General features: G+C 43.2%; 1 protein-coding gene across 8 annotated transcripts in view; it reads right to left on the bottom strand.

Moving 5' to 3' along the window:
- The window catches only part of FAM172A (family with sequence similarity 172 member A), a 379631-nt gene that overhangs the window by 49769 nt on the left and 317533 nt on the right, over nucleotides 1-12329 (bottom strand). The window contains exon 12 of one of the 8 annotated variants that reach the window (XM_030567400.1): nucleotides 51-76. The exons of the other annotated variants lie outside the window; for them this stretch is intronic. Coding sequence (XP_030423260.1) covers nucleotides 66-76 — 11 coding nt within the window. The 3' untranslated portion in view covers nucleotides 51-65. Of the gene's footprint in view, nucleotides 1-50; nucleotides 77-12329 lie in introns of those variants that run through there. 8 annotated transcript variants of the gene reach the window in all.

Below are 12329 nucleotides of genomic sequence, written 5' to 3'. Positions count from 1 at the left end.
ACCTTAATATCAGTTCCCTGAGTCGTCTAGTCCATGACCCATTTTGAAAATGAATATTTTTTGCTTCAGTTGTTGCCTGGGACATAGTACAAAATATTCATTGTCTTCATATCTTTGCATATTCATCTTTACAACAAGGAGACATTTAGAATGTCTATTTTTTGCATGACTTCTCTTCAGGATCTAAGTGCGAGAAGAAATTGCTAGTGAATTAGGGCCAGATTTTGAAAGATATTTACTCACTGTGGTGCACACAGTTGCAACATGTAACTGATCTGGGCATCTAAGGGCATGTCTACATGACAGTGACTACAGTAGCACAGCTATGATGCTGCAGCTATGTTGCTGTAGTGCCGTAATTGAGTTGCTTCTTACATTAATGGAAGGAGTTTTTCCATCAATGCAGTTCATCCACCTCTCCAACAAGTGAAAACTAGGTTGACAGAAGAATTCTTCCATCACTCTAGCTATGTCTTCAGTATGGGTTAGGCTGACCTACTACGTTGCACAGGTGCAACATTTTCCACAGTGATGTAGCTACGTTGATCTAATTTTTTGGGTGTAACTAGGCCTAAATCAGGTGTTGCAATGCTGAGCACCATAATGACTAAATACCTATAAAAATCTGGGCCTTATTGACTATTTGCATCAATCATTCTATTTTTCAGTTACTCAAATATGTTGTCATTTTAGAATGTGAACATTTACATCATGCTCATCTGACTTCAGAGAAGTTTAAGGTAGAAATTTGTGGAGACAAGTGGCTTTATAAAGAACCTATATATAAAGCCAGCCAGTTTCTGTGCAGTATGCACCGATAATGGCTACATTTGTCAGAAACAGTATTTGTCATACTAGACCAGATTTTGATCAATCTAAAGCCAGCATTCTGTCTCCAGAATTGACTAACACAGTATGGCCAACCCAAAATGTCCAAGTAATCATTAGATTGGCTTAAAAATAATGAGATTTTAAAAAAAGAATAAATTTGGTTGGGGGGAGTTATTTGTCTTCTGGTTTCTGACTGCTTACACAAGGCATATTTTCACGCTTTTCTGCACAAACATGAGGGCTAAAAACTTAGATTTATAAAAAATGAAAGATAAGTCTCTCACATAATCACTTAACTCCAGGAGCTGGGGCTTTAAGTAAAATACCAAATGTCACAAGAAATCAGGAGAGTTCGTAACACTGCTTATATCTGATTTTTTCAGAAGCAAGTGAAAAATCTGCAAAATGTTCCTCTCCCAAACTGTGCAACATTCTGTATATGATGGAAAAAATCCTTCATAACTCCTGTAACAATTAGCTAATGCCATTTGATTACCATTACCATTTTCTGACCATGGAAACCACCAGCACTATTATCAATACTAAATACTATCCTCTATGTTCATTGTGTTAACAGATAGTAAATTACAAAATATAATAAAAACAATAGTTTTCCAACCACACTTGGAATCTGCACTTAAGCACAGAGTCAGAAGAATGGATCTAGGTAAATCATGCCAACCTTTTCCTCCAGCAAAACAGTGCGACCTTTGGATGACCAACTCTTTCTTTCATTCAGGTCTTTTAATACAGATACTTCCATTTGGCCTCACCAAATGAGATTCTGGTCTTCTTCCTGCTCTTTAGTCCATGATATTCCTCTCAACTGAAGCAGCCCAGCTGGCAGATTGCCAAAAGAAACAAGCTACGTATGGCAATGCTGCTCTGCTGTGCCCTGATCTGTCCAGGCCCCCATTAACTTATGAGTGTCTATTCAAGGATCCTGTTTTAATGTGCCCATGCACAGCCAGGAAAAAGTCTTCCAGATGCCGTGCTTGGCAATTTGCATGTGGATACTTTTAAAAAATTAATAAACATGCAGTTTAAAAATCTGCAGGAAAAATAGATTGGTATATGCAATGCAAACAAACAAACAAACAAACAGAGGGTCAACATTCAAATTTAAGATACTGAGCCTGCACTCTTCATATTAACCTAAATGTAAAGTTCATGGTCATGTCCTCCTCCCTTATTTTTCTGTTTGTTTAGTGGCATCACTGATGTTTAGAGAAATAGCTATATTTGTGAAGCGTTGCATAGCAGAAGTTCTGTACATATTCATGAGAACACAAAACATTGGCTTTTTATTAGCTTCCATAAACAGAAGTTGATGGTTTTTTATTTTTCTAATTTCTTAATGACAAATTGGTGATTAAAAAAATTGTTACTAGAATCTAAACAATGTTCCCCACCAGACTATTACAATTTCAGTCAAACATGGTGTCTTAACTGTCTGACACAGTCTTTACATTCTACTATCATTATAATCCTACCAGGGTGTTGGAACAATTTTTATAGTGGGGGTGGCTAATGATAGAATCCATGGAAACCATGTATTTGGTGTGTGTCAAGCTGGGAGGGGGATGAGGGAAGGGTGCAGCAGTACCCCCAGCACTTCTAGTTCCAGGACCTTTGAATCCTACATCAAATCAAGGGACCTTTAGTCATTAGTCGTATTCAGTAGAACGACAACTGCAGAACTGAAAGAAGCTAAAAAAATTTGATACTTTATCAAAGAAATGAAGCAACATTTACGTTTGCTGAAAATGAAAAAGACAGTGGAATTTTCAGAGTAAAAATGAATCAAAATATGCATATAACCATTTCATGTTCAACTGCAGGAATACGTTTTTGTCTGGATACCTGTAATGTTTGGTCTGTCAAGCATTGCTAATTTGAAGAGGGGAAAAAAAGCCTACAAAGCTAAGAATGTGGCTTTGCCTCCACATTTGTCTTTAAGTATGTAGTTTGTGGGCACTCTCATAGAAACAGCAAATTTCTTCCTTTGTAGTCAAGGAAATAGTTTAATGTATTTGCTTTCCTGATGCACACAAAAAAAGGAAAAGAAATATCAACACAGATACTCTAGTTTCTAGCTATGGTATTCATATGACCCCCATCTCCACAGTATCTGAGTGTCTCTCAATCTTTAATGTACCTAATCACAAAACATCCCTGAAAGGTGGAGGTTTTTCTCTTATCCCCATTTTACAGATGGAGAATTGTGGCACAGAGACTAAATGACTTGGTCAAGGTCAAGTAGGACATCAGTAGCACAGCAGAAATGGAATCCAGGTCTCACACAGCTCAGCTTGCACTCTAACCACTAGACCATCCTTCCTCTCTTGGAGATGCTAGGGATCAAAACCAAGGACTTATACATGCAAAACATGTGCTCTACTATTGTGCTGCTTCCCCCAATAGTTGTATTTTAGACCCTGATCAGGCAATATCTGTACAGGGAGTCGTAGGTGCCCACATGGAGCCTGTGTTGGGACAGGAAGTTTCACAACTAACCTGAGTCCATGGGGTGAACCAGGGAGAATCTACCCCAAGTTACTGTGTGGTTCATCATAAAAGCCCTGGAATCAATCTGTCTGGTTCACAGGACCTGGAGTAGGGGCAATGCAGTGCCCCACCCTGAGGTATAATTCATAAAGTTGCAACCTGAGGCCTTGTCTACACTACACAGTCAAATTTCATAGACAAAACAGTAGAGGTGTACACACAACCATGCTTCTCCCACCGATTTAAATTCTCCTGCTATGCCGACATAATAAAACCACCTCAACTGGCAGAGCTTTTTGCAACAAAGTTAGAGTGACGGAGTGTTTGTGTAAACACTGCATTTGCTTATGTTGCCCTAAGTGGCCTCCAGGAGGTGTCCCACAATGCCTATCGTGGCAGCTCTGGTAAGCAGTTTCTACCCCACTGCCCTGCAGCCAGATACACAGGCATGCACTCCTCGCTCTTTCAAGTCCAGGGAAATTCCACTTCCTGGACAGCTCACATCACATCTTTCCAGCTGACTATTCTGGCTTTTCATAGCAAACACACCCCTTCCTGGAGTACATCAGAGTTGCTAGATCTGTCGGTCTGGGGAGAGGAGGCTGTGCAGGTACAGCTCCAAACCAGCCATAGGAACTTTGACACTACGAGCAGATCGCTCGTGGCATGGATGAGAAGTGGACATGCAGCAATGCCATGGTAAGATCAAGGAGCTGAGGCAGGTGTACCAGAAGGCAAGGGAGGCCAACCATCGCACTGGGCGTCTATCCAAGGAGCTGCACACCATCCTTGGGGTGACCCCACCTTCACCACCAAGAGCCCTGTGGATACTTCGGGGGGATTGGGAGTCCTGCAGAAAAATTTGTTAATGCCCACCGAGATCTCCCAGGAATCCACAGAGAGCTCTAGGAAACTTTCCTACAGATACTCTGCAGTCCTCTGCCAAAGGCTCCGTGGCAGAGCTGCTTTTTTTCTTCCCGCATTGTAAGAAACTTTGCAATATTAATCAGCAATTATTTCTGCAGGAACCAAACCAGCACACAAATGACCAGCATATGGTCCCAGTCTGAAAACCACATGCATGCAGAAGATGCACCCTTGAATCTTTGGTTGCCATCTGTAGTCCGAGTTCAGGTTTGATCATCCCCTCCTGTGGAAAACGGTATTAGTATTCAGAATAGTATCCCAGGACGCTTGTATGATCCCCTTTCTGATACCACCCAGACCCTTTGTCCCATCTTGCACCAGCTCCGCGGGCTGAACTCACCATATTTAGTGCTCTGGCCATGCTGCGTACTTGCCAAGGAATAATGAGGAAGAGGTATACATACCTTTTATGATTCAAGACTAAGAGTGCACACACAATCATGACTCTGTATATTGTTTCTTTTGTTTATGCAGATATGCCCTTAATGGCCAGCTCAAACACACCAGTGGAGTGCCTCTGTCAGATAAGGAGGCGAATGAGGAGGAGTAAGAAGAACATGTTTTGCAAAGTGCTGCCATCGTCAGATCAGGCCGATACAGAGCACAGAGCACAGAGAGAGACAAGAAATGAAAAACTAGAAATGGATAGCCAATAGAGGAGACAGGGACAGGAGTGGATAATAGAAGGTCAGGAGTGGATGATAAAGATAATGGAGGACCAATCAGAGATGCTCAGGTCACTGATTGCACTACAGCAAAACACATACATGCTCGATTCCCCCTGCAGCCCATACAGAACTGCCTTTCTTGCCCTCCCCAAATTCTAACCACACATTCCTGTCATGTTCCCAGTCAGTTGCAGTACCCATTGCACTACATCCCTAAGGACATTTTCCATAACGACAGCTGGATTTACACACGTGTAAGATCCTCACTTCAGAGAGTGCTGCTCACTGTCATGTCCCTTGTAAGAAACGTTAATCTGTGTATTGCTATTTAATAAAAATTTAGTCTTACAAAGACAGTGATTCTTTATTTTTGACCGACACAAGATAGTTGTAGCAGAAATTCATACACAGTGGGAGCCGGCACATTTGCAGACTACAATTAATGCTCAGGAAGGAATTATTACAGGGGTCATTCAAGGTGGCAAATAAACAATGCTTGGCTGAATGCATTACAGAAAGACACATTACTGGGGCTCATTGTAAAAACTCTGCTGCTTCAAAACTCTCCTGATTAAATTTACCCCTGTTGAGCCCCTTTAATAGCCCTGGTGTCTGGCTGCTCAAAATCAACCACCAGGCGATCCATCTCAACGGTCCGCCCTTTGGGAAAGTTTTCCCCCTTGGCTTCACAAATGCTATGCAGAGCACAGCAGGCTGTTACGACCATGGGAGTATTTTGATGTCCTACTCTGCCAAAAAGGCAGTGCCAGTGACCTTTTAATCTGCCAAATGCAGATTCTATGGTCATTCTGCACCTGATGAGCCTGTTGTTGAAGTGCTCCTTGCTGCCGTCAAGGTTTCCGGTGTAAGGCTTCACGAGCCATGGGAACAAAGGGTAAGCTAGGCATCCCAGGATCACTGTGGGCATTTCCACATCCTCTGTTGGAATCTTCTGGTCTGGAAAGAAAGTTCCTGCATGCAATTTTCTGTACAGGAAAGTACTCCTGAAGATGTGTGCATCATGCACCTTCCCTGACCACCGCACGTTGATGTCAGTGAAACGACCCCAGTGATCCACAAGAACCTGCAATACCATAGAGAAGTAGCCCTTTCTGTTGATGTACTCCATTGCAAAATGGTTTGGGGCAAAAATGGGGATGTGTGCGCCATCCACCGCCCCGCCGGAGGTAGGGAATCCCATTGCCACAATTTCCTGCACATTGCCTAGAGTTACAGTCCTTTGCAGCAGGAGGTGATTAAAGGCCCTGCACACTCACATCTCTGCAACCCCCACAGTGGGCTTTCCCAACTCCAAACTGATTTGGAACTGACCATGGCAGTCTGGAATTGCCAGCATCCACAGAGCGATCATCACACGCTTTTCTACCAATAGAGCCAGTCTCATTTGGTGTCCTTGCACTGCAGGGCAGGGGTGAGCTCCACATACAGTTCAAGGAAGGGTGGCTTTGCACATATGAAAGTTCTGCAGCCACTGCTTGTCATCCTATACCTGCATCACAATTCAATCCCATCACTCAGTTCTCGTTTCCATTCCAACAGCAATGGGATCCATGGTGCGCAGCTGCATTGTGAATGCCATCATCCATCTTTAATTGTTTCTTCCCATGGCACACAGCAGGGAAGGCACCACAAATTCCCATTAAAATTCACAGCTCATGAAATACTGCAGGATCAGCCACGTTGTATTCATAACACCTATCACAATACTGAAGAGCAATGCAGGCTCCAAGCTTTCAGGCAGAGATGGTGGGTGCAAAGCTTACAGTTGAAAAATGGCACAAAACGTATCAGAAACCCTTGGAATTATGGGACAAGAAAACTGCATCATTGGGTAGTGATCCCACAACCCTGATGCACTGCGATCCACTCCCAGAGCTCCTAGTGGGGGAAGGTGATGATTTGCACAGTGGGATAGCTACTCACAGTGTACTGCTCTCTCTGTCAGTGCTACAGGATCAACTGTGGACACGCTCCGCAGACAAAAGGAGCATTGTGTGAACATGCACAAGTGATGTATTTACAGCAGTTTATGATTACTGACATAATTTAAGTCGATTTAACTCTGTAGTGTAGACGTGGCCTGACATTTAAACCCACCCACGTCTGTCAATCATTTGCTTGCTTGTCCTAGTCAACAGGATCAGGGACTTGGTGGCCCAATTCTGTAAGGTGCTGATCACCTTCTGGAAAGTGCTGATCATCTCCACCTCCCCCTGACATTGGAGTTAATGAAACTCAACCACCACCTAGGAGGCATGCAGCACTTCACAGAAATGAGTATAAACTCATACAGGCTGATTAATAGGATATATTTTTGGATTAACAGGGTAATCTGACAAATCCTTTGGGGCCAAAATGTCTTCTCCCTTACTTAATCCTTTTAAAAAAAAAGTAGTGAATTAAAATGTGACTATGTTTACTGAGTACTGTATCATTTTGTATTCAATATTTTTGGGGCCTCAATTATGCACTCAGGTGATCTTGAATAATCTAGAGATTTACACAATTGTTTTAAAACTATTTGAACTGGGTTTTTTTGGCATGAACTAAACACCAGAAAGAGAAGGATAGGATGTAGGGAAAGAAATGGAAATTAAAATGCAAGAAGTTAAGATACACTTAAATAAAACAAAAACAAAAAACCTTTTGGCACTGAAGCATATGCTCTGCCACCTGCAGCTAAAAGTAACATACTGAGAGTGTATATTCTGTCAAGAATTACTAGTTTCAAGCATGGCTGGTGATTTTGGACAGTAGCACTTAAGAAACCTTCAATCTGGCAGTTTTATCATCACACATTTACTAAAGCATCCCACTGTCTAAACTTGTAGGAATTTGGGGATCTGACCTTAGGGAAGACAAAAAAAATAGTTCACAAGGTAGTGTTTTGATCTGGTCCGTTAAAACATTTTTTTAAACAGATCATTATTCCAATCCATTCTTTGGCCCTCCAGTAAAAGTAGTAAATGCAAGACTGATTGGTTCCTTTCTTTCCTGGAAACAGTGTGTAACAACGCCAGAACAATTGCAGCTGGCAAGTGCACACAGGGCTGCTTTTAGGTGTGCTGGTGTCCTAAGTGAAGAATTATTTTGGAGCCCCAAGATCAAATGGAAAATAGTCAGCAATATTTTTTTCTCTCAATTATGGTTAATCACTTGCTAAGAGATGTCCTGGAATTAACACAAATAAAAGGCCAAACCTCACTGTTTGCTCACTTTAGCTGTATATTGTGATGTATTGATGGTAGACTTATTCATTGTGAATAATCTATATTACAAATGTACCCCATTTTCTCGTGAGCAAATTAATGATCTGATCTCGATTTCGATGTATTTGTAAGTATTCACTGAATAGTTATGTGAACAAATTTAGGCTTATTGTGTGTTTGTGAACTATTCACTTAGACTATTTGCTATTTGTTATTCATGGTATGTGACTGGTCATCTAAAGACAAACAATATTAATTTTGCTCTGTTTGGATAACAAACTTTTAAATACATCAATAAGGTCCAAATGTGGTCTCATGGCCATCTCCATGAAATACCCCTGGAGATGAAGTGCTGTGCCTTCCTGGGTATGGCTGGAGAAAGACTGGCAAATACTGCAGGCTAGTCATGATGTGAGCTTCGCTCAGGCAGTGTTGGTGGTAGTCACAATCCGAGAAAGATCGTGGGCAGGGGCAGGGCCAGGGCCAGCTCCAGGCCCCAGCGCGCCAAGCGCGTGCTCGGTGTGGCATGCTGCGGGGGGGCTCTGCCAGTTGCCGGGAGGGCGGCAAGCGGCTCCGGTGGAGCTCCCACAGGCGTTCCTGCGGAGGGTCCACTGGTCCCGCGGCGCCGATGGAACATCCGCAGGCACGCCTGTGGGAGGTCCACTGGAGCCGCAGGACCGGCGAGCAGCAGAGCGCCCCCCGCGGCATGCCACCCTGCTTGGGGCGGCGAAATGGCTAGAGCCGGCCCTGGCAGGGGACACTGAGTTTGAAACCCAAAGTTCTGAGCATAGTCCAGTACTTGACAGGGATACAGGAGGGATGGGGAAAATCCCAAAGTCTACTCTAAAACTTAACTGTTAAAACTAGTAACTACTAAAATTAAGAAATAACACTAATGAAACCACAGTTAAAACTGACAAAACTATTTACAACTATACTTATTAGAACTGTGTCAGAGACAAGGACACTGAAGGTTCCGACCCAGACCATGTGGCTGTGGGAAGGAACTGGAGATGCAGTTGGTCTACTCTTCTCTTTATTGCCTCAGACGGAAGCATGAGATCCATTGGGGCACATGTGCAGACCAACAGACACTGCTTTCAAATTCTCTGACTCCAAGTACATGGTGTGCATGTATAACCCTCAGTGGAATACACTAGGGACCATCACTGAAGAAGAAAGCATCCTTCTGGTGCAGATTTTGGGAAAATACTATTTGTGCCAAAATCAGTCAAATGTGGGGATTTGCCAACATTATAGATACCTGGCAGCTCTCTGAATATTGCCCAAACAATTAATAATATTACCTGATAAATAACAGAAAACTAAACTCACCACTTTTATTGACATACAACTTTTATAAATATTCACAAAAATATTTCCACACCATTTTTGTTATTTGACCAGCTCTGCTCTGCTGTACTGTATTGTACTTGCTTGTGCCTTCAAAAATCATGAATCAGTTCCAAAAAATTATAAGAATGGCTTAAAGTCATGAACTTTTACAAAACACTTGAATTGGGGATTCATTTTATTTTCCTTCTGGGTTTTGAGCCTTTTCAACCTATTCTCTGCAACCATGAGGACTACCAACTCATTATTTTAATGTAAATTGAGATTCTCATGTAATCACATGACTCCAGAAGCTGTGGCCTTAAGAAAATCACCAAGCACTGTAAGACTCATGATAAAATAACAAGACTTGGCAAGCTTTCCTTCTCCTCTTTCCAAATTCCTTTTCCCAGCTTCTCTTCTCTCCTTTAGGCTTCCACCTTCTGTTCTGGGTCAGGACCAACCAGAAGATCCTGTTAGTTCTGGAGGTGGAAACTGCACTGTTATGCTCCTGCTATAGCATGTGAGGCCTGTCAGCAGCAGGGAGCAATGAGCACTTTCACAACCTGCTGCAGCTAAGAGGAAGAAGGGCTGACAGCCAGCAGGAGATTGGGAGCAGCTGCTGCCTGTGGCTAGCCACAAGTTGTCCTGCTGTGCCCAGCAGTACAGCAACACTGCTACAAGAAGGAGAGATACACAGAAGCAAGGAAAGGAAGGGGCTTTGGCATTCCCTGTGTGGGTAATGTAGGAAGCTACCCAGTTTGTGTATGTCTAGGGTTGCCACTGTTGGCACAGAAATCCAATACTCAAACTGATATTCCGCAAGTTCCTTTTTCTTATGGAGGAATAGGACACTGTAACTAAACTCTCTGAGCCCACTCTCCTTCGCAATCTGTCTTTTTCCACTGCTCTACCCAATTTAAATGATCTCTGGGGAATAATTCTGATGTAAAATGGATCCCAAGAGTGACTTCCTGCTTCAGGAGCTAAGGGTGTGCCATGACTCACCCACAGGAGGACATTTCAGCCAATTTAAAACCTAGAACCTGATCTCTAGATACTTCTGGTGACTGGCCCTATGAACTAATGTTACAAACTATGTTAGGCCAAGTGACCTCTGTGTCTGAACGAAGAGACTGTGAGAAAGGCCTTTGGTCCTCTTTCAGCGCCTCTCTATACCTCTGCATCCTTGTTCCCCAGTCTCAAGGGACTTTATAATGCAGTTACCATGCTCCCAAGGACGCTCAGTCATCCTTACTGTAGTGGACGTCCTAACCAAGATGGGCCATTTTATTCCCTCCCACATTGTGCCATCTGCTCATGGAATCACACAAGCTTTTCTACAGCATATCTTTCAGTACCATAGCATGCTGACATGCAACAAGGACTCAGTTTGTTTCATGATTCTAGAAGCAATTTCTTCAACTTCTCATTACCAAGGCCCTCACCTCAACAATCTAGCATCCTCAGACTGATCACCAATCTGGAAGAGTCAATCAGACCCTGGAGAAATATCTCCGCTGTTTCCATCAGGATGACTCGCGCCCACTGCAGTCTCTGACTGAGTTCGCATACAACAACTCAACCCATGATTCAACCCAACAGACCCCATTCTTCAAAATTTTTGTTTTTTTCAACCCTGATTCCATCTGGACTTCTGCCATCCTGGCAGCTATGGACTTAGTCCTCCACCTCCAGCAAATACACCAGGAACTCAAAGAGCTCTTACTTACCATTAAAGAAACTTATAAGAGTTATGTATACCAAAAGTGACAGTTTGCCCCTTATCATGCAGAAAGGGATAAGGTTTGTCTCTCAACTTGGAACCAGAGAACAGATCCATCTTTCACCCAAGCTTGACCACCTAAACCTGGGTCCTTGTTGGATCATTGATCAAATAAACCCAGTGGCTTTCAAGTTTCAGCTCCCAGAAACTATCAAAATTCACCCCACCTCTCAGCTTTCTCTCCTTGAACTTTTTGTCAACAACTCCTCCCTGACTGGGTAGATCATACTCAACCACCACTAATTGTCCACAGGCAGGAGGAATACAAAGTCCATCAGGCCCTTGACTCCCAATACGTCAGGAGGAAGATCCAGTATCTGATACCCTGGAATGGGTAGAGGCCAGAGGAGTTATCCTGGGAACCAGAAGAAAATGCTCAGACTCCCTATCTCCTGCAGGAATTTCTCCAAACATATCCCAGCAAGCCAGGTCCAAGAGGCTTTTGGAGGAGCCTTTGGGAAGGGGACAGGGTACTGTCAGGAACTCGGCAGTCACCTAACAAGTCAGTGGGCTCACTTGGGCACAATAAACTTTCACTAGGTGAGTGTGCTCCCTGACTGGACAGAAGAGCCAAGAGATCACCATTTATTCTTTAATGTGTTCCACAACCACAGCTATGCCAGATCTGGCTCCTGATCCCTTTACAGACCCCGGCTCCAACCAATGCCTGCTCCCATTCCAGCCCTAGTCCCTATCTTCCTCAGAACTCCTAGCTGACTATCAGCTTGTTCTCTGATCATGGTTCTAGTTCTCCCCTCTGATTCTGCTCTAACCGGTAGGCAAGACTCCTGTTCTAACCACACAGGTCACACAGCCTACACTCCAATGTGGGACCGTATGTTTGAGCAGCCCTAAGTTTGTTCTAATTTAGATCAAGGACCAAGGCTAGAATACAGAAGATGCAAAGGTGATTCAAAGTCAGATTCTTCTTTCAAATCCCGATAGCTGCACTGAGCACAGGTTGGACAGAATGGAGAAGCTGAGCCAACATTTTACTCAGTCTGCACACACAGAGAGGTAGACATCAATAATGTCTTTTCTCTACAG

This window comes from Gopherus evgoodei, chromosome 6, assembly GCF_007399415.2.
Source record: "Gopherus evgoodei ecotype Sinaloan lineage chromosome 6, rGopEvg1_v1.p, whole genome shotgun sequence".
Lineage (NCBI taxonomy): Eukaryota > Metazoa > Chordata > Testudines > Testudinidae > Gopherus > Gopherus evgoodei.
Note: the sequence above shows the minus strand (reverse complement) of the source record. Positions and strands in the feature narration are given on the sequence as shown.